The following is a 24,304-nucleotide window of genomic DNA, read 5'->3' as shown; positions in this document are numbered from 1 at the left end:
CCCCGGCGTGAGGGTCCCAGCCCCACTGATACCTGTGTGAGGGCTCTCAGCTCGGCCAGCAGAGGTGTGGGGAGGAATGGGGCAGGAGTGCACAAGGGGGTCCCTAGAGCCCCTTCGGTGGTGCTCTGCTGTGACCCCCTTGCCCGTGACTCCCTCACCCAGGCCCCCTTGTCCCGAGGGATCTCCTGACCCCAAGCCCACCTGCCAGGTGGGGGTGTCCGAGCAGCCCCATCTGTGCCCTGGCCAAGGGTACAGGCAAGGCAGGCAGTAGTGCTCGGGGGCTTCCACCTGCCCACCAGCCTGGGCGTCCATGGGGTAGCCACCAGCCTGAGCCATGTGGCCCTGCCGGGGTGCTGGCTGGGAGCAGGGGGGGCTGAATGTCGGGGGCAGCCCCTTCCCCATGGCCTGGGGCAGCTCCCCATCCCCATCACTGGCGGCAGCTCGGGAATAATTTGGGTGGGTGGACCCCACCAGAACCCCTTCACTCACTAGTGCCAGCCCTGGGAGGCCCTGGGGGCACCTAGCCCGGGGACCAGTGCCCTCCCCGTGCCCCCTCCGGAGGGGCAGCCCCGCACGGCGCTGTAGGGAAACTGAGGCACGGCGCCTCCGGGGGAGGGGGGTGTCCATCCTCTCCGCCCCCACGGCCCCGCCGGCCCGGCCCCAAGCGCCGCCAGCGGCATTTCCTCCGCCGCGGACCCTCCTCCGAAGGGAGTCGGTTTCCTGCCGCTGCCGCCGCCCGCACTCGGCGCTGGCTCCCGGGGAGCGGCCGCAGGCGGACATGGGCCCCCGCTCCGTCCCGCTCCTGCCGCTGCTCCTGGCGCTGCTCGGCCGCCCGGGTGAGTGGGGACGGGGGCTCCAGGGAACCGGAGCCCGGGGATGAGAGCCGCGGGATGGGACAGCGGGACGGGACCCCCGGGACGGGACAGCCGCCGCGGCGGGACCACCGGTGATTCCAAAGGGGTCCCGGCTGTGTCCGCACAGGCAGAGATTGTCACCCCCGGGAACCCCCCGGGAGAGGAGGTTTTGGGGAGCAGCGTCCATGTGGGAAGGGACAAATCACCCCGATTACCGGAACACGCAGAGCACAGCCCTGCCGCTCCCTGGGACCCCCGAAATCCCGGCTGCGTCACTGGGCGTGGGAGGTGTTGAAGGCGCCGTGGCCGAGTCCTGACCTAGACGGTGGCACACGGTGGGTCTGGGGTGACTTTGGTCCCCATCACCTCGGAGTACGGAGAGGTTGACCAGGAGATGGGGAGGAGAAGTGGGATAAAACCCTTAAATCCTCACATAGGATGTGAGACTGGAGCTGGAAAGAAATGGGAAAAAAACCTTAAAACCTCATTTGGAATGTGGGGATGGAGCTGGGAGTGAGAAGTGGGAAAAACCCTTAAAGTCTCAAATGGGAGGTGGGGGCTTAGACTCCTCCAGAGCAGTCGGGGCCACCCTGAGATCCCTGCACAGCCACGAGGGATTTCAGGGAGGGACACCAGTGCTGATGGAGCCGGGGAACAGGGAGCTGGGGGACTCGGGGACATCGCCTGCTGTCAAGGGGGAAGGGAACTGGGGAGGCAGCAGCCGCCCAGAGAGGCTGGGGCCAGTGGCACTGAGTGTCCGGGCTGGGTTGGTTCCTCCTGGTCACCTCGGGGGCCACTGCTCATGGGTGGTGCTGGGGTGGCCCCACTGCCAGGCTTGATGCCCACTCTCTTATATTACAACACTATCTGGTGGCTGTGCCAGACAGTCCCTGTGCAGTGAGGCTGTACCATGCCATACAGTTTCCATCCTTGTAGATGTACAAGAAGTCCTATGTCCTGTGTAACTGTGAGGCTGGGTGCCCATCCTATAGCTGTGCCACTGTCCCTGCCCTAGAGCAGTGCCATGGTGTCCCTGTCATATGTAGATGTGCAGTAATATCTGTGTCCTCTGTCACTTTCTTCTACAGTCCCCATCCTATAACCCTATATGGAGCCATATGCTCCATATCCTGTGTTGTTGTGCCACAGAGGCCTTGTCCTCCTTGTCTGTGATCTATAGTCCCTATCCCACACAGCTGTGCCATCTGGTCCTCATCCCACACAGCTGTGAAATGTCACCTGTGTCCTATGTAGCGGTGCCATGTCCTTTATATTTGTCCCACCCTATATGGCTGTGCCATACATGCCCTAAGAGGGCTGTACTATATGGGCTGAGTCCTACACAGCTGTGCCACATGGTCCCCACCCTGATGTGTGTTTCTGTGGTCCCTGTCCTATTTTATCTGTGCTATGTGTCTGTATGGTCCCTGTCCTGTGTCACTCTGCCGTACAAACAGGCCATCTCCTCTGGCCATACCACCCCTAAGGTATGCAGCTGTGCTATATGGACCCCATCCTGTATGACTGTGCCATATTGTCACTGTCCTATGTAGTTGTGCCATGTTGTGCCCATCCTGAGTGTCTGTGCTATATGGTCCATGTCCTGCGTACCTGGGACACACGGTCCCCATCCTGCCTACCTGTGCTACTCACTACATCCTGTCCAGTTGCTGCTTCTTCCTCACAGGAACCTCTGAGGCTGGGAGCCCACAGTGGGCACAGTGCCATGGCACTGAGTGCCCCATAGCAGTGGGCACAGTGCTGTGGGACTGGGATGTGCAAGGTGGGTGCAGTGATGTGGGACTGGGGTGCTCTTGGTGGGTGCAGTGCCAGGGTGTCTCACAGACACAGCCAGATTCCAGAGCGGGGGACTTTGTGCCCCCCTTGACAAGGGCCAGGACTGCTCCCCGTGGGGTGAGCATGGTGCTGGGTCACCCCTCCCATCTCTGAGGAGAGGCTTCTTGGCACCTGACTTAGAGAGTGGCAGGAATGATGTGGTTTGTGTCAGGCCCAAAGCCTGGACCCATCCACACCATCATCTGCTCCCCAGTGCCACCTCAGCATGGTCCAACAGCCACTGGTGGCTCAGAGGATGCCAATTCCCATCCCCATTCCTGTCCTGGATCAGCTCATTATGCAGGTGCCGAGGCAACACCGCCAGATGCAAGGATGCCAAAGTGGTGCTGCCCATCCCATGGGCATCCTGCACTGCCAGAGCCACCCTTGCCCTGCACCCCACACCCCAGCTTTGCTCTCTTCTCCCAAAACCCCAGGAATTTTCCCCCAGCCCCTGACCCACGGGGGAGCCACAGTGGGACCATCCCTGCTCCCTGATCTCAGTGGCACCAAAGCAAGGGAGAATGCGGGTTGGAAAAACATAAAGTGGATTTTCTTTCTTTCTTCCTTTTAATTTTTTTTTCCCTTTCCTGGAGTACAAAAATAACAGTGCTCTTATCTGATCGCCCCGGCGGCCCAGCTGAGCCCCCTTATCTGATCCTGACATAATGCTGGAGCCCGCTGCCTTCCCCAGGGACAGACAGTGCCCAGCTGGCACCATCCCCTCCGCCAGCATCCCTGCCCTGCCAGGGGCGAGCCCGGCCGCGGCCCCCGGCCCTGCCTGCCTTCCCAGCAGGATGCTGCCCGGGGAGCGACGAGCTGCCCGTGCTCTGCCCGGTAGCGCCGGGGCCGCGGGCCGTGCCCGGTGCCGTCGGGGCAGGAGTGGAAGGGAAGAGGGACGCAGCCTGTGGCGCCCAGATAAGCGGCTGTTTATCTTCCTCCCGATGCTGCCGGCCGCGCGGCCGCCGAGCTGGGGGGAGGAAGCACCGGACAATAGGTGGGCCCACGGCGGCGTCACCGGGGGTCTGTGCCGTGACCCCGCCGCCACCGCCGGGCCACCCCAGCGGTGAGACGCAGGTCAGGGACACCGTGATGGGCACGGCTTGGATGGAATGGCCCTTTGCCAGGCGCTGCATCCCAAAAACTCAGTGACCTGGAGCATCACACCCTCCAGCCCCACTCCTGATAGGGGTGGCTGGGTGCACCAGGAGTTTGGTCCAGCCACCTCCCGGTGCATTGGCTGGAGCCACCAGGGATGGGAAAAGTTGGAGTGGGAAGGGATAGAACTCAGTGGCCACCTCCAAAGCATCCCAGGCACCGTCTCCCCATAGAAAGCCCCTAGAAGCCCAGCTGTGGGCTGACAGACCATGGGGGTCTGTCCTTCCCAGCCCCCTGGAAGGGAGCACCCATGGAGGCAGACGGTTCCTCGGGGCCAAGTTAAGGACAGCCCGGCCACAGCAGGGCTGCCTGAGGCAGAGGAAACTGTCGAGGCACGTGGGGATTTACAGGATCAGGCCTTCAAATGGCTGTTTGCGCTCAGGATTTCCCTTGGCAGCCGCCGGCCGGCCCCGCTCGCCGCACGCCGCCGGGGGCTTTGGGATGGGGCAAAGCTCACGCCTCAGCGCCCGGGAGGATGAGCTTTACAGCCATTTCCATACCTGCGCTTCCCACTTTCCTGCGGCCGGGGAATGCGGGGGGGCTTCCGCCACCGCCCCGGCCTTCGGGGCGGCTGGGTGCGAGTTCTGGCACGGGCAGTGCTGAGCAGGGACAGTGGATTTTTCCAGCCCGGATCCAAGGGTCATTAACGGGGTTGCGGAGGGGGCTGGCGGTGGCAGACGGGCCCGGAGAGAACACGTAGCCGATGGTCCCGGAGGGGCCGTGCTGACGCCGGGCTGGGGGCTGAGGCTGAAGGGGCGGTGCCGGCGCTGGCGGAGATTCAGCCCCCTCCTGCATCGTGTCCCCCCACGCTGTGTCACCCCACATCCGTGCGGCGGGGACTGACAGTCTCTTGTTTTCCGTCCAGACCCCGGGAGAGCTGAGGGCTGTGACCTGCAGCCGGTGACAGCAGAGCCACCCATCACCCTCTCCTATGCCACCAGCACGGTGCCCTGGGGCTGTGTCAGCAACAGCTCCATGGGCACTGACCATGAAGTCCATGTGCTCAGCGTCAAGTGGTCCAAGGTGAGCAAGAGGGGTCACAGAAGTTCTTACACTGTCCTTCACACTGTCACCACAGCACTGTCATCCTGTCACTGTCCTCAGCAGGCAGAGTTGCCCAGCTGTGAAAACCTTCCTCTAATTAAGGAGCAGTGGATTAACCTCCTCCATGGCCCCTTGTCCAAGCGTCTTCTCCAAGCACAGCCTTGGGCATCTCTGCCCCTGATGGGAATGTAAAGACTTTAGAGGCAAATTCTTTAATAGCTCTTGCTGCCAAGGCAGATATTCCTGTGCTGGACACCTCAAGACACTCCATTTCCCTGGGAAGGTGGTCTGGCTCTGCCTCAGGAGCTGGGCACAGCCACGGGTACCCAGTGGTGACCACACTGGGGAGGGAGGGAGGAAGGGATGGAAAGTGAAAGGGAGGAAAGGACAGAAGGTAGAATGGAGGAAAGGATGGAGGAAGAGATGGAAGGAGGGATGAAGGGAGGGATGGAGGAAAGAGTGGAGGGATGAAGGAGATACATCCTTTTAAGGTGTCCAAGCGAGCAGAAACCTGTCTGCCAAAATTGGCATGACCATGCTGAGGGGTGATAACCACACTGAGGGAGCTTTGGGGCGAGGGCGGTGTCAGGGCTGGTGCTGGCACTGGCTGGCACTGTTGGGTGGGTTTGCATCAGCTCACGGGTTTGCATGGCAGCTCTGCAGGACAGACAGGCTTCCCTCGCACTGGCTGGGGCCCAGCACCCGATTTTGGCCCAGCCCTGGGCCACCCGGCGCCACACTCCCCCCTCCCTGCCACCTCCCAGCTCTCCCAGTTCTGCTTTTGGAGCAGAGGGGGAGCCAGACCACGAGGCACTGGGGAGGGTCGGTTTCGCAAGGACCCCTCTGCCCTAGCCTGGTGTAACCTGGCCTTAGCATCCTGGATGAGTGCCAGGGCCGGGGGTGCCCCGGGGTTGTCACCAGCGGCAGCAGGGGACACGCACTGATGTCACGGCTGCGGCGCTGAGCCCCGCGGCGCACGGGGGAAGCTGGGCAGGGACACGGCTCCACTTATAGAAGAATTACTGGAAGCTGCATTCTATAAGCAGATCCCCATGATGAAAAAAAAAAAAAAAAAAGGAGAAGAAAAAGAAAAAAATAACCCGAAAGGCGGCGGCGGGGAGTGCCGAGGCTCCCGCCACTCGCGCAGCCAAACAATGGAGCGCCACAAAACACGCGGCAGGAAAAACAGCCGCCAGCTCCTCCCCAACGCTCGGGGCCACCCAGGGTCCCTGGCCACCCACGCTTGCCACGGAGCCATGGCCAGGCCGGGATGCCCATGGCCTCATCCCACTAGCCCTGTGCACAGCACTGGCAGCAGCCTCCAGTCCCTGTCTGGTTTTCCCAGCCCTCTCCTCTCGCCCTGCTCAGAACTTTGTGAGCCGTTATTCAGACAGCAGTTGCCAAACTTAGCGCCTGGAGTTTTGACTTCCCCATCCGGATTTCCGGCTAGAGGCAACCAGGCAGTGCTAGCCACGAGGAATGGTGTGTGCCACCTCTGTGCCCAGCAGTACGGACACACCTGAGCCTGGAGCGGCTGCACAGGGCTGGGATGGGGCTGGGAAACCTGCCAGGGGGATGCCCCAGGGTGGGGGTTCTCCAGTCTTCAGTGGGAGATACCCCAGTGCCTACAGTGAGGATGCTCTGGTGCCTGGAGCTCTGGGGATGCTCCAGTCCTCAGTGTGGGGATACCCCAGCCCACAGTGGGGTCACATTCTCACACCCACTGCAGAGATTACTTAGTCTCTAGTTCAAGGACGCCCTGGTCTCTAAGAAGGGGGTGCCTAGACCTCACTATGTTGGGTCTCCTGGACACCAGTGTGGGGATACCACCGTCTTCCAGGTGGGCATCCCGCTGGTCCCTTGCTTAGGGGAGCCAGGGCGTGTTTGTCCTGCCAGTGTAGGTACACATGGCATCCCTGCCCCTAAACTCAGCCGTGGCTGTCTCTTGCATGGCTCATCTCAGGGCCAGCCTCAGGGCTCTCCCTGCTCCCTCTGGCTCCGGGGGCAGCCAGGAAGGTGACAGCAGCTGGGGCTTGGTGGCCACAGTGGTGACACTCTCCTCTTCCACCCCAGGTCTCTCCTGTCCCTCTGACAGTGGCAGTCACCCCACAAGCCGATGCCTGCAGCCGGCCAGCAGTGCTGATCCTCCTCTGCACCCGCTGCTTTGCCACCATCACCTCCCCGTGCTCAAACCTGATCGTCCGCACCGTGAGTGCCACAGCCCCACAACGGGAGCAATCCCGGGGGGCAGCAGGGCTCGGGCCACCCATGGGGATGTTTGAGGGGGTCACTGGTGGAGACTGGTCCCTCTGATCACCAGCCATGATGCTTGTGGTGCCCCAGGGAGGAGGGGACGCTCCTGAGCATTGCTGGCGGCACTGAGCACTGGGCTGGCCAGGCAGGGGATGACGCACAGGGCTGGAAAAAGCTCCCATTTCCTCCGGCCGGCGGGAGGAAGGTCAGGGATGGGGTTTGGCTCCAGCGAGCTGAGCCGGGGTCGGGCGCTTTGTTAGCAAAATAAACCTCCTGCTTTGTTTGTGGCTAATAATAAAGTGGGCTGAGCCCTCCGTGTGCCACCAGCCACTCTCGCTGCTCCCAGCTCATGGCCCCAAAAACCCCCACTCATCCAGGGTGACCCCCAGCCCAGGCTCCAGGGACACTCACCTGTTTTAGGTTCACATTTTTATCCTGCACACAGAGGGGAAAGGTTTTCCTTGCTTTCCCCATGCCATCCTGTGAAAGGGAGGAGTGCACCTTGCTCCTCACCCCGGCTTAGGCTGTCACTTGGCCCACAGGACGCCCGCCTCAGCCCGGAGAGCACCATCAGAGCACCACACCCTGAGCCCCCCATCGTCTCCAGTGAGGGGCAGCTGCTGGCCTGGGCTCTGGCTGCCTATGGGGGCATCACATCCTACAGCGAGCTGCAGGACCCCCGCAAGGTCCAGCTCCGCCTGGGAGAAGGTGTGTGGGGCTGGGGGCTAGCACTGAGGGGCTGGAGTGGGCAGGAATGGTCTTCCTGTTCCAGAAGGGTGGCAACCTCCTGGGGCACAGTACCTTCCCTGGGGAGATGCCATGGGGACTGATGCCCCTGGCCCTGAGCCTCTCCCACCGAGCCCAGTGTGACTTTGATCACCCTGCTACCTACACAGATGCCCACAGCCCTCCAGAGTGCATTCCTCAGGAGAGCTTCAATGCCGTTCTGCACCTTGAGACTGAGGTCTTCTTCCACGGGGTGAAGAGCTGCTCACGCAGTGATGCCCAGAGCACCAGGGCTGCTCACATCATCCATTTGCAGTCGGAGCCCAGGTACCACAGTGGGCCAGCAGTGGGACCCCAGGGGTGGGACAGGCAGTGGGATATGCTTGGAGATGCTTGGGAAGGTGTTGGGCTTCCCAAAGGCAGAGCCCCACATCCCAAGGTGGATGTGGGACCAGTTGGTATGGAATGCTGAGAATGGTGGCCTTGTGGTTTTGCAGCTCGTCCATCACAGAGGGGAACCTGTCTCTGAGCTGTTCTCAGAATTCTGATGGCAACCAAATCCTCATCCTGCAGAGCAAGGCCAATTTCACCTGGTTCCTCTCCACCAAGTGCAACATCCAGTTTCTGGTATGCTGAGAGGAGCATGTTTTCCCCACCACCCCCACCAAGGGGTCTGCCAGGTGCCTGGGAGATGCTGGTGTCATGGGGAGGGTGGCAGGAGGGCACCTGGAGACATTAGACATGGGCAAGTGGCAGCCCCCTTGCTGCAAGCCCTCATTACTGGGATGAACCATGCCTTGTGCACCTCCAGCTGTCCCTGTCTCCACTTAGCCCCTCTGTGTTCCCCCCTTTCCTCCTCACTGCAGGTCTCTGGGAGTTACATGATGCCCTTTTTCTCAGCGCCGCTCCCTGGGAATCCCCTGCCTGACACAGAGCAGGGCCTCATCGCTGAAGCCTTTGAGAAGAACTGCAGTGTCATTGCCTCCTACTCCGCCATCCCTGCCAGCACCCACATCAGCCTGCAGATTCATGAGCATGGTGAGGCCCCCAGCAGCCCAGGGCTGGGTGGGGTGGGGGGTTCCACCACTCCCACTCAGCCCCCCCATCTCCCTGTCCTGCAGAGACGGTCGAGACGCCTGTGGCTGCCACCCCCATTGCCATCACACAGCCCCCAGACTTGCCCCACCAGGTGCTGCTCACACTCAAGCCCTGGAAATGCACAGATGAAACCATGGAGATTGTCATCGTCAGGTCCTACCTGGAGGTGAGGAGGGTGGAGAGGGGTGCTAATGTCCACCAAAATCACTCAGAAAGTTCATTTTCCTCTGGGTGCTTGGGGTGGGTGGCACAGGGCTGTACCCAGTCAGTGGTTGACTACTGTGTGCTTTCCTCCCAGCCCATCAAGGACGTGGTGAACATTACCCTGAGGGACATCAGCTGCCAGGCAGAGAAAAATGCCACCCACTTCATGTTGAAAAGCCCTCTTAGCCATTGTGGTACCTCACTGGAGGGCACGGGCTATGCCAACAATGAGGTGAGAGGGGGGTTAGCTGGGGGTGTTGCCTCCAGCCCCACCGATGGCCCATGGGCTGGGGGACTTCTCCACCAGGACCTCCTTGCTTTTGCACGGCAGCCCAGGGCTGAGATGGAGGGCAGTGTGTGGGTGGGACCATCCCATCCCATCCCATCCCATCCCATCCCATCCCATCCCATCCCATCCCATCCCATCCCATCCCATCCCATCCCATCCCATCCCATCCCATCCCATCCCATCCCATCCCATCCCATCCCATCCCATCCCATCCCATCCCATCCCATCCCATTTGACTGACCCAGCCTTCTGCCTTCTCACAGCTCATCCTCAGCCTGGCCAAGGATGCCGTGCTCCGGAGCGTGCGGGTAAGAGCCAGGTTTCCCAGCATGTCCAGGGGTGGGGAAAGGTGCAGATGGCACTGCCAGCTGGGTGCTTATAGGGTTTCGTGTTGCTGGAATGGCTCCCGAGGTATTAAAGAGTCTTTTTTCCCAGCCCTACGACCGAAGAAGTTGAGATTGCTCAGTTCTGGTTTTCAAGGTTGTTTATTTTCCCTTATCTATTACATTCTTTTTCGGACCTGCTGAGGTCTGTCCAGCAGGTCGGGTTGAGGCATACTGACTGCCCTTGGGGTGGTGCTAGTTTTTTGTACTAGAAACTACCTGTACTTTATTTACAGTAATTTTCCAATACCTATCACCTCTGTTAGACAGTCTGTCTCTACTCTAAACCAATCCAAAAGTGCCACCATCCCAGCAGAAGATGGAGGACAAGAAGAAGAAGAAAGACAGGACACACCCAGATTCCCCCATCTTGCCTCTTGAACTCCCATTCTAAAAACCCCAAAATTCTACTTTTTCACCCTGTGACAAATTAGCTATCATTCTACTCAAACTCTTGTGGTTTGTGGATCCTCACACAAAGTTGGTAATTGTTTCCATGGGTTAAAATCGAAGGCACAGTCTTCGACTCTGTGCCAAGGTCTCTGAGCCCCTTGCAAGGGTCTCGAGCCATCCAGGGCAGTCAGAGAAATGTCCTGGGTTCCAACAGGTGCTGGGTGCCCCCTGAGTGCTGCCCCCCTCTTGCAGGTGGGCTTCCAGTGTGAGATCCCACGGGAGCTCTTCCTGCGCCTTTTCCCCACCGCTGACTTCAAGGCACCGCAGACGGAGCTGGAGATCAACAAGGAGGCCTTTGTGCAGGTACTGCACGTCCAGTGCCCAGGCTGGGGCACTCCAGCCGTGCCTGGGCCAGTGACCCTGACGGTGTGCCCCGTTCCCACCCCGTGCAGGCGTCCATGCGGTGGATGGATCACCCAGCCGACCTGCAGCTGAAGGAGTGCTGGCTGGTGGCCTCGGAGCGGGAGCCGGTGCTGCTGGTGCAGGGCGGGGAGGCGCGGGGAGCAGGGGTGACTGTGCTGGAGGGGCCCCCCAGCAGCCACGGGAGGAAGATCTGGCGCTTCCGCTTCACCTACAGCATTCCTGAGGGCGGACGCATCCCCTTCTCTGCCACCCTCAAGTGCAAGGCCGGCTTGCAGGTCAGTGTAACCCCCTCCCCGCCCTGGGATGCCAGCAGGCTGGTCCCCGTTGGCAGCAGCAGCCTGATGGGTTTGTCCCACACCGTTGGGTGATGGAGCCCATCCAGGAGCAGCATTCCCTGGTCTGCAGAGTCTGGGGGCCCCCACCTCTGCCTTCCTGCAGGGGTGCACATCTTCCCTCTCTCACCCCAACCTCCACCTCCACAGAACGACACCATCTTTGAGAAGGTCCTGGAGGTGAGAGTGAAGGATGCCTGGCGGCCGCTCAACTGTGAGTTCAGGGCAAGGGAGGTGGTCAGGATGGGAATGGGAGGGGGAGAGAGACTCTCTCGGTGTGGCAGTGCTGACAGCCTTGTCCTCCCACAGACCGTGGGCTGGGGCTGGGTGCTGTCCTGGGCATCACCTTCGGCGCCTTCCTCATTGGGGCACTCCTCACTGCCGTGCTCTGGTACATCTACTCGCACACCCGTGAGTATCCACCACCCCTGGGGACCCCCGTGCTGGGATGGGGGGGTCACGTGCATGTCCCTTACTGGGTTGCCCATTTTTCCCTCCTGGCCAAAGTCCCCAGGTGAGCCAGACACCAGGCTGCTCCATTGCCTCAGAGTCCCTCCTGCTTGTCTGGGGCCCCTCTGCCATCTGCCCTCCTTCCTGCGCCTAATGCCCTATGCTCATCTCCATCCCAGGGGCTCAGGGGTCAGCTGGGGAGTGATCCATGAGGGCTGGAGGGTCCCTGGGGCCGAGCCAAGGCCACCACTGTTCGCCCTGAGTGTGGTTTCCCCTTGGTGTTCCCCGTGGCGGGCGGTGTGAGCCAGGTCCCATCTCCAAACTGCAGCCGGTTTCCAGCACGGCGCCAGCCTCGGAGAGCAGCAGCACCAACCACAGCATCGGCAGCACCCAGAGCACCCCCTGCTCCACCAGCAGCATGGCCTGACGCCCCCGGGCCCCCCCAAGCCCGCACAGCCCCCGGCCAACGGACTTGGGGAGCCAGCCCAGTGCCATTAAGCTGATTTTTTGCCCCAAATCTCAGGCCAAGCCCAGAGGGGGCCTCCATTACTCATTCAGTGAATGCTTTGGCCCCCTGAGGGCAGCCCACACCGGGGGGGGGGCACCCTGCAACCCCCCTGGGCTCCCCCGCTGCAGTGGGGAGGCAGAAAGAGCAGCTATTGCCAAAACCTCCCACAAGGCTCCCCATCAAATGGGGGGGGAAGAAGAAGTGGGTGCCCCCTGGACATGCCCCAGCACTTGGGGTGACCCCCGTGCCCCTCCTGCCTCCCCCCAAGGAGGCAGCAGGCACCAGTGGGAGCAGCAAGAGGTTTATTTGTGGAGGATGGTGCAAGGCTGCTGCCCTCCCACAGGACGATGGGCAGAACCCACCACTCCCCCCAGCTCCCCGTCCAAGTTACAAACTCTTATCAATAATAATAAAAACCTTCCCTATGTTAAATTAATTGTGCCCTGACGCTGAGCCTTGCCACAGCTTGAGGCTCCCACCTACCAGGCACTGGACCTCATCATAACCTGGGGCAGCCCCCCAAACCCTGGGGGTCCCCCCAGTCAGACTGACTAGGCTGGGGATGGAGACCAGGAGCATCCCCCCATGGACAGTGTCCCGGGAAGGGTACAGGCAGAAGGCACTGGGGTGAAAACAGCCAAGCCAGGATGGGGTGGGGGGTCCCACATCCCCCTCCAGATGCCGCTGAGCATCACTGGGGGCAAAACTGGTGCTTCGTGTAAACAGAGGTGCCAAGCCCTGAGCCCCGTTACTGGGACAGGGCGGGGTCGAGCAGCCGGAGCGCTCCTCCCACCAAGTGCAGGCTGCCGGTGACCAGGACCCGCACGGCGGCCGCCTCCCGCAGCAGCACGGCCCCGCTGCTGGCTGCGGGGTGGGGGTGCGCCCCCGAGGCCGTGGGGGCGGCCAGCTGGGGGTCCCGGCCCTGCGCCACCCACCGCAGCGCCTGTGCCAGGCACGGGAACACCAGCGCTGGGGAATTGAGGGGCCGGGGGGCTGGGGGCACCAGGAGCAGGGAGCCTCGGGCGGGGGCCGGCTGCAGCAGCCCCCCCACCCGCAGGGGGGATGGGAGCCAGGGGTCCTGCCCCACTTTCTCCTCCAGGAGCCTCGTCCATGTCCGCTGGTTCTCCAGGCAGCGGGTCAGGGCATTCTCCAGCGTCACGTTGAAGTTTTGCTGGTCTGGGAGGGATGGAGACAGCAGTCAGGGATTGCGGGGAGCTGGGAGGGATCAGAAAGGGAAGCTGGGGACCCTGTCTCCCCATCACTCACCTGCATTGTTGGCTACTGACACCTCTGTGAAGTTGGGGCAGAAGACAGCATAGTCAAAGTGACAGGGCTGCGGAGACAGGAGGAATCAGCACTGTGGGAACCCTCAGGACCCACCCATGGGATTTCCACTGGGGCAGTCCCACACCAGCGGGGTTACAGAGGATGGGGCAGGGGATGATCCAAGTCCCTTCCCCACACCCAGGACTGTGAGACCCCTGCAGGGGGCAGATGAGGTGGGATACAGCCCAGAACAGCAGGATGGGCAGACAGACAGATAGGGTGCCAGCTCCACCTCGTGGCTCCCTGCACCCACAGCAAAGCAGGTCCCAGGACCAGCAGAGAGCCCAGGCACCCGGGGACAGTGACCCCCTAGTGTCCCCCAAACCTCACCACCAGCAGCTTGAGCAGCGCCGCCGTGTCCCGGTCGCCTGTGGCATTGAAGAGCAGCACACGCACCTCAGAACCACTGCAGGGAGAAAGGGCAAGTGGCCTGTGCCCTGTGACCTGCAGCACCACCACCACCCCCCCACAATGTTGTGCCCCCCTCTGCATCCTCTGCATCCTCTCCTTACTCATGGGGCTTGTCCTGGTTGAGGGCGGCCTGGCGGAACCAGCGGACGCAGGCCTGGATGCTGCTGGTGGTGTGAGCTCCATCCAGGTACCACGTCACAGGGCCGTGGGACAGCACCTGAGTCCGGCCCAGCCACTCTGTGTCCCGCAGGCCTGGGGGAGCACACGGCATGGCTGGGACACCCATGCCCTCCCCAGCACCGGTACCCTGTGGGAATCCAGTGTGGGGCAGACTGTGCCCTCCAGCCCAATGGCACTGGCTGGGATCCAGCATGGCCCCACAATGCGCTGGGACATGGTGAGGGGGGTCCTGGCATGGCCATACTGCACCTTGGATCATGGCATCGGTCAGCTGGAAGGCAGGAGCCAGTGGCACTGGCCCCCCCAGCAGCTCGGTGCTTGGCAGCCCCTCCTTCAGCTCCCCAAGACCTAGGCAGGACAGGCATCCCAGTGAGCCCTCAGGAGCCCTGGTGGGGTCTGGCCCCTCTCCCCATCCCCCTGCCTTACCCTGGCAGCCGCGGCGCTGCAGCCACGTCCGTGCCAGCTGTAAGGCCAGGGCAGCGTTGCAGCGCTGGTGGGCACCTGCCAGCCCCAGCTCCAGCGCCCGGCAGCCCTCCTCAAAGTCATCCAGCTCTGGGCAGAGGTAGAGGGGACACTGTGGGGAGAGCAGGCTGAGCCCCCTGCCATGGGATGGGGTACCCCCATCCACACCCCCACCAGCAGCTCACCTTCCGCTCCTGGGCTCGCTCCCTCAGCACCTCCAGCGGCCGCTCCGGCTGCGCCACGGTGAACGCCGGCACACCGGGCTGGGAAGGATGGGGTGCTTAGTGACATGGGGTGCTTAGTGACATGGGGAAACACACCCCAAAAACACAAGAGGAGACAGAAGACCAGATCTCCCTACCTTAAAAATGCCCCCCTTCTGCCAGGCGATCTTCTCCATGGTGTCCCCCAAGATGCTGGTGTGGTCGATGCCCAGGGAGGAGACCCCACACACCACCGGTGCCCTGGGAATGCAGCATAGCAGTGTCCCTGCTGTTCCCCCCTACACTGTGGGGACATCAGGCCCTGGCAGCCCTGGGGACAGGCTCAGCCCTGCCAGCTCCTACCTGATGATGTTGGTGCAGTCATAGGTGCCACCAATGCCAACTTCCACCACTGCCAAGTCCACCTGGGGACACAGGGACATGAGCCATCAGAGCACCAGCAGGAAACGCCCCCGTGGCTTCAGGGATGTGGGCAGAGACAGGTCCCTGCCACCAGCCCTTCCAAACCCACATCTGAGCACACCCCTATTTGTGGAGGCATCATCCACCTGGCACAGCGTCCTGTTTACAGCCACGACAGCCTCACTGATCCACACAAATTCTGACCCAAATTCCCCCTCCCTGAGGTCCCCACCAACCTGACATTTCTGTCACACGCTGGAAGCCACCACCACTGACCTTCTCCTGCAGGAAGACGTGGAAGGCCATGATGGTGAGGAAGCGGAAATATGCCGGCATGCTGCCGTGTGCTGGGTCCTGCCAGGCAGAGCAGGGTGAGCACATGACCCCGGGACTGGGGGACCCAAGGGAGGGAGAACCCCCAAAACCCCTGCTGGCCCCACCTTGGTCTCCTCCAGGCGGTTGTAGACCAGCCAGAAGTACTTGTTGAAGAGGTCCTTGCTGATGGGCTGCCCATTGATGCGGATCCGCTCGCGCACCTGCACGAGGTGAGGGGAGCTGAGGGTACAGAGCAGGGGGAAGAGTTAGGCACAGCTCCACTGGCCCTTCAAAACCCTCCTGACCCCCTGCCCACCTGTAAAAACCTGTCTTCAGCCCGTAGTTACGGAGGATGCATTCAGTGAAGGCGCACGCTGAGCCCTGAGGAGACAGCTGTGTTAAACCTCCCGTTCCAGAGCAGGGGCAAACAGAGCCACAGACACCAGCAGTGCCCCCTGAGCCCCCCACAGCACCGCCCACCCGCCTCACCTTGCCCTTCGTCCCCGTGACGTGGATGATGTTCAGTCGATCCAGGTCCTCGACCTGTAAGAGTTCAACCACCCTGTGAGACACCCACAGAGGCCAGCACCAAGCATGGTGGCACTGCTACCAGGACCAGGGGAACAGGGACGGGGATCAGCCCTTCACCTTCAGTCCGCTCCTCTCCAAAAAGCCCTGCATGGCTTCCAACTGAGCCTGGGGGTCACCACGCTCCCGCTTCACCTGCTCCAGGTAGCTGGCATTGGTCTGCAGGGTGTTGAGCATCCGGATTGCATCCTGGAAAGACACCCAGGGCAGTCGGGATAGTGCCCAACATAGCAGCCTTGTGGCCACTCTCCCCAGAGCCCATTGCACCCTGACCCACCCCTTCGGGCTCAGTCCCCTCGGCGGTGTCATTGGTCACCCAGGCCGGCAGCATCTCTGCCATGGTGCCGCGGGGATGCGCCGGCAGCGCCAGATCGCGTCACGGGGCCAGGCTACTTATGGGCAGGGGTTACCCGCCCCTCCCCAGGCGCCCCTTGGCCCCGCGGTGGGGCACGGGACCGTCCCGCGCCGGCACCCAGCGCTGCCCACTGGGACAAGGTCGCCGCCGGCCGGAGCGGGCAGCGCTCTGCTGCTGGTGTTTAATGAGCGGCGCTAATGAAGCGGCAACGCTGCACCGGCACGGCACACCTGAGAGGTCACCATTGTCACCGAGCCCGCCAAAGCCACGCTGAGGGGACGTGAGCCTGGCGCTGCACCGCCGTGTGCTGCAGGGGGGACCTGGCAGTTGGGACACCAACCCATGTCCTAAGTGTGGGGACACCACCCAGGCAACGGACAGGCAGCGGCACTGACACCGAGAGCGCTCAGCTCTGCCGAGCGGGACCGCTCCACGCCGGGCACCGCCGCCATCCCCACGACACCTGGCGCAGCCGCGTGCGGCCGGGACACGCCGCGACTACCGCTGCAGGCCGGGCTCCCCCGCTGCTGCCGCGGGGCACGGCGCTTTGCGGGGTGACCCGAGCACAAAGCGGGGGCACTTGGCGCGTGGCAGCCGGTACGGCCGGAGACCGCGGGGGACGGCAGAGGGGGTCAGGAGGGGACGAGGTGCGTTGTCGCCGCCCCGCGCGGCCCCGCAGCCCCACCGCTGGCGCGGCCCCGTGCCCGCCCGGCGCGCGGCCCCGCGCGGTACCTGGTAGTCCGTGGCGGGGGCGCGCGCGGGGCGCGTGCTGAAGCGGCGCCGCCCGGCCCGCAGCGCTCCGCGCAGCGCGCGCAGCCCCCGCGCCACCATCCCCGCCGCGTGCGCGCCGCCCCGCGCAGACCGCGCGCGCCGCCAGGGGAAGGGGGCGGGGCCGCCGCGCCCCCCCCGGAGGCCGCCGCCGCCATCTTTGAAGCTGGCAGCGCGCGCCACGTCGCATGGGGAAGGGGGGAGCGCCATCTTTGCGAGGGGCAGCGAGGCGGCCGTGTCCGTGGCCACCCGGATACCTCGGCAGGGACACCGGGGTCCCGCCCGCCCCGCTTGGACGTAGCATCAGGCACGACCCGTCTGCCATGTCACCACAGGGACATGGCCCTACAGCTCCCACCGCCCAAGCAGGGGCACAGGGTCCCCCGGAGCTCCGCAGCCCCCGCCCGGCAGCATCGCCCCGGCCCGGAGCCAGCGGAGCCCCCGGGCTGCCCGCAGCTGCGGTGCTGCTGCGTTAATGGACGGCAGCGCTGCTGGCGCGCTGAGCCCCCCAGCTCCCCAGGAACAGGGATCTCCGGCTGCCCGAACCCGCACTGCCCTCGGGAAGGCCCCATGCTGTTGTGCAGGCTCCCATTGCTGTCTCCGTTTAGGCAGCACAGCGACAGGAGGCTCACACCAGCTGTTTGGGACAGGACCATGTTTATCCACAACGGCACAAGTCAACTGCCTTATTGCTCATAACCGACTATTTTTCCAAAGAAACAAAGCCCCCCCTCCAAAAACAGACACTGTTTCAGAGCCCCAAACCAAGACAGAGTTACCTTGTACGACTCCTTCATCAAGCCTGAGAATGGCCCCACTCAGCACCACTTCCTCGTGAGACTTTACCAATGGCTATTGTCAGTAATTGTTAACAGACAAGTTACCAAGTGCCAAATGCTATCACCAGCTGCACACCTCGAATCCTGGGATCCTGGCATTCATGGGGCTCAGGGAGAAGACGGCTGGCTACAGCTGATAGCCATGGGACACTGAGCAGCTGTGGAGGAGCACTTGCTCTCTATGAATTGATCCTGACATAAAGTGTGCACTGGTGATCCCAGTGGGTCAGGCTAGTCACTGTACCCAAAGGAGGCAGTGGTCTTGTTCTAGTCTCTCATGCAAAGAGCTCCAGGAGAGAGCAGGGGACACATGAGTGTCCCCCTGCTCCCAGCACAGTGTGACCAGCCCTGCCACAGTATCCTGAAATCCCTGCAGACAGCAGGAGGGCAGGTCTCACCTGAGGCACAGGACAGTGCTTGGCTGCAGCAGGTTGGGTGTATCCAATACGACTCCCAGTCATGGTTTGCAATAAAGAAAACATGGATGCCATGTGCTGTCACAGAAACCAGCTATCCTGGTCTCCTGGCTACATGGAGCATCCAGCTCTGCCACCCATCTCTCTGGTTTGCCCAATAAGCCCTTTTTTAGGCTAGATCCCAGTCTCCAGGGAGAGCTAGTCATGCTGTCTAGGGTGATTCTGCCTTTCCCAAGACACATCTGATGACTCAGAAGCATCTGCCTCATCCTTCACCAACGCTTCAGTGCTCAGAGCATAATCCATGCAGGAGCTATGACAGACCAAGAGAGCTGAGACATCTCCAAGCAGGGCCCAGTTTGGTCCAGGGCAGTCACTCCCAGTCCTGCCAGTCCCGCTACCATTTGCCAAGAGCCCCAGCATGGATGGAGACACTTTTTTAAACACCAGATCCATAACAATTGATCTGCAAGTTTAATGTAACCAATACAGACTTTTGGGGGGCAAAAACAAGCTCTGAGACAGGAAACTGGAGGGAAACAACGTCGAGCCCACAGGTATCACCTCCCCAAGTCACGCAGCTCTGCAGTGGCCGAGGAGATGGCCAAGCTCTGATAACACCATCAGTCAATTCACCTTGAAAAAAGTCCTTTCCTAGACAAAAAGACCTTGCCAGGACATCTCCACTTAACATGGGGAAGCCCAGCCAGGACCCCGCCGGATGTCAAAACACTCTGTCGAACTCAGTCTGGTTGGTGGCCGCTGGGTTCCTGCCCTGGTTCGCCGGCTGCTGGGGCATGTGCCCACCCCTCCTGCGTGGTGGGGCCAGGTACTCAAACATGGACTGGTTGTGGGTGGACAGCATGTTCTTGAGGTCTGAGGGCATGGGGTCTGACCAGAAGAAGTCGTGGTTCAGGGCATCGTCGCTGTCGATGCGCTGGGCGGGGTCCAGCACCAGCAGCTTGTCGATGAGGTCGAGCGCGTAGGGGTCCTTGACGTAGGCCTTGAGGCGATCCTTCACCTTCCGCTTCTGCCCCTTGGGCAGATCCAGCTTCTCATACAGCTCGTACTTGTCCACGTTCGGCCAGACCTGGCAAAGGGAAGGAAAAGGGGTTGGCAAGAAATAGTTATGGAAAGGACAAGCCATTTTTGGTTCAAACACCCTCAGGCAAACCAAAATAACAATTCTATTTTATAACCTCCAAGCTGGCAGACATTGTTCTCACAGCAACAAAGAGGCACTAAAGGTCTGGAGACATGTGGATAACTCAGGACAGTCTTCCTGGTGTGGAAACGATGCTCAAGGATTTTGGTTCCCCCATGAAAGAACTACTAGAGGGCATGGTTATAGCCAGCTACCACATCAGAAAGATCAACTGACAAAACTGATTGCTAAATAATCACCTGGATGTGGCACCTTTTATCCTTAGAAAGCAAAGCCTGCTGCAATCACCAGCACTTATCTCAATCTGGGAGAACCACAGCAGGTAGCTACTTGCCAAAGAAAGCGCCTCCAGTGTATTTACATAATGACTGTGACAGCAGGATGAGGACTCTGCAGCTGCCAGCGCAACATCCCGCAGATCCCAGTCTGGGCTGAGATCCCTCAGCTTGCTCTCCACAAGAGGGCAGGACGAGCTGCTGATGAAGGAGGAGCTGGGAAGGGGCCGGGTGCTCACATCAGAGCTGAGCTGATGCCACAAATCTCAAGACAGAATTCTAGAGGCTTTTCAAGGTGACCAGCACAAAACACCTGAGAATAAAAACCCTCACCCTTCTTTAAGCAGAAATTGAGAGTGTTTGTCTGAGAGACAACTGCAAAACGCAGGCTAGAGATTCTCCAGCCTCCCTGCCAGCAGCAGGCACACTCCACCACTGAGAGCATACAGCAGCCAGCACACAGGGCAGGGAAGAGGCCCGAGTGCCTGGTCCCAGACTCTGCCCACACTCCTGCTCTGCCCAGCCCTCACCTCCGGCGTGATGGATCCGCAGAGCTGGCTGATGAGGGTGAGCTGGTGCTGCTCCGTGTTCCCCTGCATGATGGGGCTGCGGGTCCACATCTCTGCCATGATGCAGCCTGCACCCCAGAGATCAATGGGGGGGCCGTAGTCGCGCTCCCCTAAACGGAGATGCCGAGTTAGTCTCCCAGAGGGCTGGGCAGGGCCAAGAAGCCGGCAGAGCCCACCCAGGGCTCCTCCTACCTAGGAGCAGCTCTGGGGGCCGGTACCACAGGGTCACCACGCGGTTGGTGTAGCGGTTTGGCTGGCTGTTCTTAGCCAGGCTGAAAGCTCGAGCCAGCCCAAAGTCTGCCAGCTTCAGGACTCCATCCCGTGTGATCAGCACGTTCGCTGCTTTCATGTCTCGGTGCAAGATCTGTGCAAGGACAGACATTGAAGAGTTAAGTGACTAAAGTGCCCTCCTTGGGTGTCAGGCTGCAGAGGTGGGAAACAAGGATTTCCCTCCAGCCTGTGCTAAGAACAAGGAGCAGGTGTCTGCCTGCTCCTTGGAAAGCCACCCCCTGAGCAGAGCAAAGTCTGTCCCATTACCTTGTTCCTGTGGATGTAGTAAAGTCCATTCAGGAGCATCTGCATAACTTTCTTGATCTCTGACAGCGTGAACTTGACATGGGCGTTGCTGAGAAGGCCAGCCAGGTCGTGCTCACAGAAGTCAAACACAAGGTAGATGCTGCCCTTGCACCGGTTGTATGGAGAGGCTGCAGGAGAGGCACAGAGAGGCTGTCAGTGAGGGACCCCTTGTTGGGTCACAGCTCCTCCTACCTCCCACCACCCTGCAGCTCATACAACACCCCCTACACAGAATCTCAGGGCACAGCAATACAGAGAACCAGAGAGCCTGCAGGCCTCAAGGTCATTTTTAAAGGAGAACTGAGCAAAAACTAGCAACACAAGGACAGGAGATGAGGATTGGTGCAGCAAATGTCATCAGACAGGCAAGGAAAGGGCATGGCAACCTTTGAAAGCTTCACTTCGTGCTGCTCTGGGCACATAACGGCTGTGGGGTTTCCTCCCTGCAAGCTGTGGCTGCCAGCCAAGCACCAGCAATAGAGGAGGCACCCACGACAGCCCCAGGAAAAATGCAGAAACACAGAAAATCTGTCTAATCTCACATCAAAAAGTGAGATTTTTGCAACCTCAAACAGGATCTGCAAAAACGGACTGATCTTGATCAAAGCAATACAAAACTCCAAGTGCAATTTGAAGCCAATGACAGCAGACTTTAAGTGAAGAAATCAATTTCAATCTTGTTCCTAGAGCACCCACACAAAATGTTTTTAAAAAGAAAGGCTGATTTTCATCAGTTGTAATCAGAAAAGCCTGCTGATCAGCATCTCCAAGTGGAAAAGCTTAGCCCCCACAGAAGCACACTGCTGTGCTCCCCAGCCAGGAGGCTGCCTGCTACACTGGGTTTGCAGTTCCTCACACAGCCCCAGCCCCAAACACACCCTTCCAACGTAAAAAAAGAAAAGTCTCATGTTTGAGAACAGTGAATGAAACAATTCTACTTTACTGCAAACTGAGGTCAAGGTAGATTTGGATGAAAACTGGGATACAAACAAAACATAAAAAGGGAACAAATGACATGTCTACAAAAATATTTACTTTTAGTACGCCAGTCACCCAATCATCACAGCTCTTTTAATCACAGAGTGAATTAAAAATTAACTTAGTCATTGGTGTTTTTACTCATACCTATTCAGACAGTAATCTACACACAATTGAGTACTGGAGTATCTTGAATTTCCCATCCCTAGGCCAGACATTTCTGCCTGTTCAGTGACTGGACTTTTTAAAAAACACCAGATACTAGTCAGTTTTATTTTTATTTCACTGACATGACTGGCTAGGGAAGGGCAGGCTGTAACATCAACTGTCACTTTTCAAAGTATTTTTCCAGTACAAATCCATGTGAGAGAATTATATATAAACTCTAGCAGATGTTATATAGCAGTTTCACTGTAAATAGAGCCAGGCCAGGTTGCTGAGCCTGTGAAGCAGTGGGGGCACATGGCATCAGGAGGGAGGGAGGAGGTGGAAGAGCAGCTCAGAACTGCCCATGTGGAGTCCCAGCCCTCCCAGCACAAGCAGTTACATCACCCACAGAAAGAGATGCTGAGTGAGCCTCAGCTGGAGCTGTGTCATCAGCTCAGAGCTCCCAGAAAACATCACAAGCCAACCAAGAGAGGCAGCTCCAGGCTGAGGAGCCTCTGCTCCAAAGTCTCCCCAGTGCTGGTTCATTTAAAGCCTCTCAGAAGGGAGTTTCCCAGCACAGGCAGCATTTCCTGCTACAGCACAGGCATATCCCTGGCAGGACTACAACTCATTTAGAAACTCTTCTCCAAGATAAGTGACCTGCACCCCATGTCACAGGCAGGAACAGAGGCCCATGCTCAGCTAGACCACCCCACTCCCAGCACAAGATACCAGCCTGCTCAGCAGGGCTCAGAAAAGCCATCAATAACACAAGGGAGACCTTGCAAAATACCTTTGGTCCTGCAGATTTCTATGAGGTTCACCACATTCTCATGTTTGAGCAGCTGGAGGATTTTAATCTCTCGCAAGGCTGTGATGGGAAACTGGAAAAGAGAAAGAGAATGGGGGTTGGAGGTGCAGGAGGCCAGGCCACCTCTGCCAGAGAACAGGAGAGGTGTGACCATGCAGCTTGGCAGGTCCTGCCCTCCTCTCCTCACCTTCTCCATTCACATCAGGACATGGTACAGCCCAGCCTGAGCTGCAGAACAGCCTCTCTGGCTGCTGCCTTTGCTGTTTAAGCTGTTAACTCTCTCCCCAAGCCCTGAGCACGTGCTTCACACATCACCCAGCTCTTCCACAAACACAGCCAGCGTGGAACCCTGTGCTGGGAGTCCCAGAGGAGAATAAACACACAGGAAGTGTCACTTCCCAGCAGCCATCCCATGCAGCACAGTCCCCTTGCTGCTGCCATGTGCCTTTGCAGCCCAGGTGACAAGAGGCCCAACCCAGCCATGCCCCACACTTACCCCTTCCTTCTCATTTTCCATCAACACCTTCTTCAGTGCTACTTTCTTGCCTGTCTGGCGATGTTTGGCTTTGAAAACTTCCCTGTAAAAAAAAACAGAAAAAAATCCATAAGCAGCACAAGGGGAAAGGAGCCAGGTGCCCCTGACAAGGAACAAGCCCAAACAAGACACACTAAAGCATTTAACAAAGAACTCTGTGCTGAGCCAATATAGCCACATTCCCCGTGGGCCAAAGGCCCTCAAGATTCACTGAACCAACAGAGAGCCCAGAGCTCTTGCAGCTTTATAAGGATTTTCAGTAATATAGCACATTTTGAGCAAAAAATTGCACATTTGGAGCCAAGCTGAACATCTGGAGCCAAGTTACAGGCCCCCACCCTGTTTTCAAGGTTAACTCTGCTCTGCCAGAGCTGGGACAGAGCGGCATCTCAGGTTGGGGAAAAGAGGTTTCAGGAGCCAAACTGGTTCTCTGAAGCCAGAGGGGTGACCGGGGAAAGGACACGCGAGCAAGGAGCACCCCAGGCAGGCGCCGATGGGCCGCGGGGCTGGGCCCCGGCTGCAGGCTTGAGGCCGGGGAAGTCCGGGGCCGCGCCGGGCCAGGGAGGACCGAGGCCCGCGAGCACTCACCCGAAGGTGCCCTGCCCGATCTTGGCGAGCTTCTCGTACTTGGAAACCTCGTCGCAGAAGGGGCACTCGACCATGTCGTACTGCTTGGCCATGGCGGCCGCGCCGTTGCCACAGCACCGCGTCCCGCCCGTTCCGCCACGTGACCTGGTGACGCCGTCACGTGACCCAGCCGGCGCGCGGGGCCTTGTGGGTGTTGCAGTCCTTGGGGCTACCGCCATGTTGTCCCTCCTCGTGGCCCGGGCGCACCGAGCGGTACCCGGTGCCGGTGGCCCTAAAGCGTCGTGTGTCCCCTGTGTGCTTAAACACGTCAGGAGTTAAACAAAGCTTCTGCTCCTGCGGCTGTGACGTAGGGAGGCCATGGCCAGGCAGGAGGACTCCAGGGTCTGGTTCAGAGGAGCCTGAGTTCCTCCCTTGGCCATGGCT

General features: G+C 60.0%; 3 protein-coding genes across 7 annotated transcripts; 1 reads left to right on the top strand and 2 right to left on the bottom strand.

Moving 5' to 3' along the window:
• Nucleotides 1–677: 677 nt before the first annotated feature.
• On the top strand, nt 678–12,383 carry ENG (endoglin). Of its 3 annotated transcripts, none has more exons than XM_059864955.1 (15): nt 678–836; nt 4,714–4,871; nt 6,966–7,100; nt 7,688–7,853; nt 8,042–8,198; nt 8,369–8,498; nt 8,738–8,909; nt 8,993–9,135; nt 9,268–9,405; nt 9,726–9,770; nt 10,491–10,601; nt 10,691–10,936; nt 11,144–11,207; nt 11,303–11,404; nt 11,772–12,383. In XM_059864955.1, the coding sequence occupies exons 1-15, from the start codon at nt 779–781 to the stop codon at nt 11,939–11,941; spliced, it is 1,995 nt and encodes a 664-aa protein (XP_059720938.1). In that variant the 5' UTR covers nt 678–778; the 3' UTR covers nt 11,942–12,383. The 3 variants fall into 3 exon arrangements, with proteins under 3 accessions (XP_059720938.1, XP_059720939.1, XP_059720940.1); XM_059864956.1 differs by having other exon boundaries at nt 11,752–12,383; XM_059864957.1 differs by lacking the exon at nt 11,772–12,383 and adding an exon at nt 11,623–11,749.
• On the bottom strand, nt 12,237–18,081 carry FPGS (folylpolyglutamate synthase). 3 transcript variants are annotated; one of them, XM_059864961.1, is made up of 15 exons: nt 17,762–18,081; nt 15,920–16,048; nt 15,761–15,814; nt 15,588–15,652; nt 15,397–15,511; nt 15,233–15,310; nt 14,897–14,958; nt 14,692–14,794; nt 14,516–14,593; nt 14,295–14,442; nt 14,118–14,216; nt 13,790–13,940; nt 13,608–13,683; nt 13,218–13,284; nt 12,237–13,127 (listed from the first exon to the last, which is right to left on the bottom strand). In XM_059864961.1, the coding sequence occupies exons 1-15, from the start codon at nt 17,777–17,779 to the stop codon at nt 12,700–12,702; spliced, it is 1,671 nt and encodes a 556-aa protein (XP_059720944.1). In that variant the 5' UTR covers nt 17,780–18,081; the 3' UTR covers nt 12,237–12,699. The 3 variants fall into 3 exon arrangements, with proteins under 3 accessions (XP_059720944.1, XP_059720941.1, XP_059720942.1); XM_059864958.1 differs by lacking the exon at nt 17,762–18,081 and adding an exon at nt 16,947–17,045; XM_059864959.1 differs by lacking the exon at nt 17,762–18,081 and adding an exon at nt 16,137–16,288.
• Nucleotides 18,082–18,688: 607 nt separating this feature from the next.
• On the bottom strand, nt 18,689–24,038 carry CDK9 (cyclin dependent kinase 9). The gene is made up of 7 exons (XM_059864962.1): nt 23,882–24,038; nt 23,255–23,336; nt 22,741–22,831; nt 20,784–20,950; nt 20,439–20,610; nt 20,208–20,356; nt 18,689–19,327 (listed from the first exon to the last, which is right to left on the bottom strand). Exons 1-7 carry the CDS (start codon nt 23,971–23,973, stop codon nt 18,962–18,964), a joined length of 1,119 nt encoding a protein of 372 aa, XP_059720945.1. The 5' UTR covers nt 23,974–24,038; the 3' UTR covers nt 18,689–18,961.
• Nucleotides 24,039–24,304: the final 266 nt, after the last annotated feature.

This window comes from Haemorhous mexicanus, chromosome 21 (assembly GCF_027477595.1).
Source record: "Haemorhous mexicanus isolate bHaeMex1 chromosome 21, bHaeMex1.pri, whole genome shotgun sequence".
In the NCBI taxonomy this organism is placed as follows: domain Eukaryota; kingdom Metazoa; phylum Chordata; class Aves; order Passeriformes; family Fringillidae; genus Haemorhous; species Haemorhous mexicanus.
The sequence above is the reverse complement of the archived record's forward strand: the minus strand, read 5'-3'. Positions and strand labels throughout refer to the sequence as shown.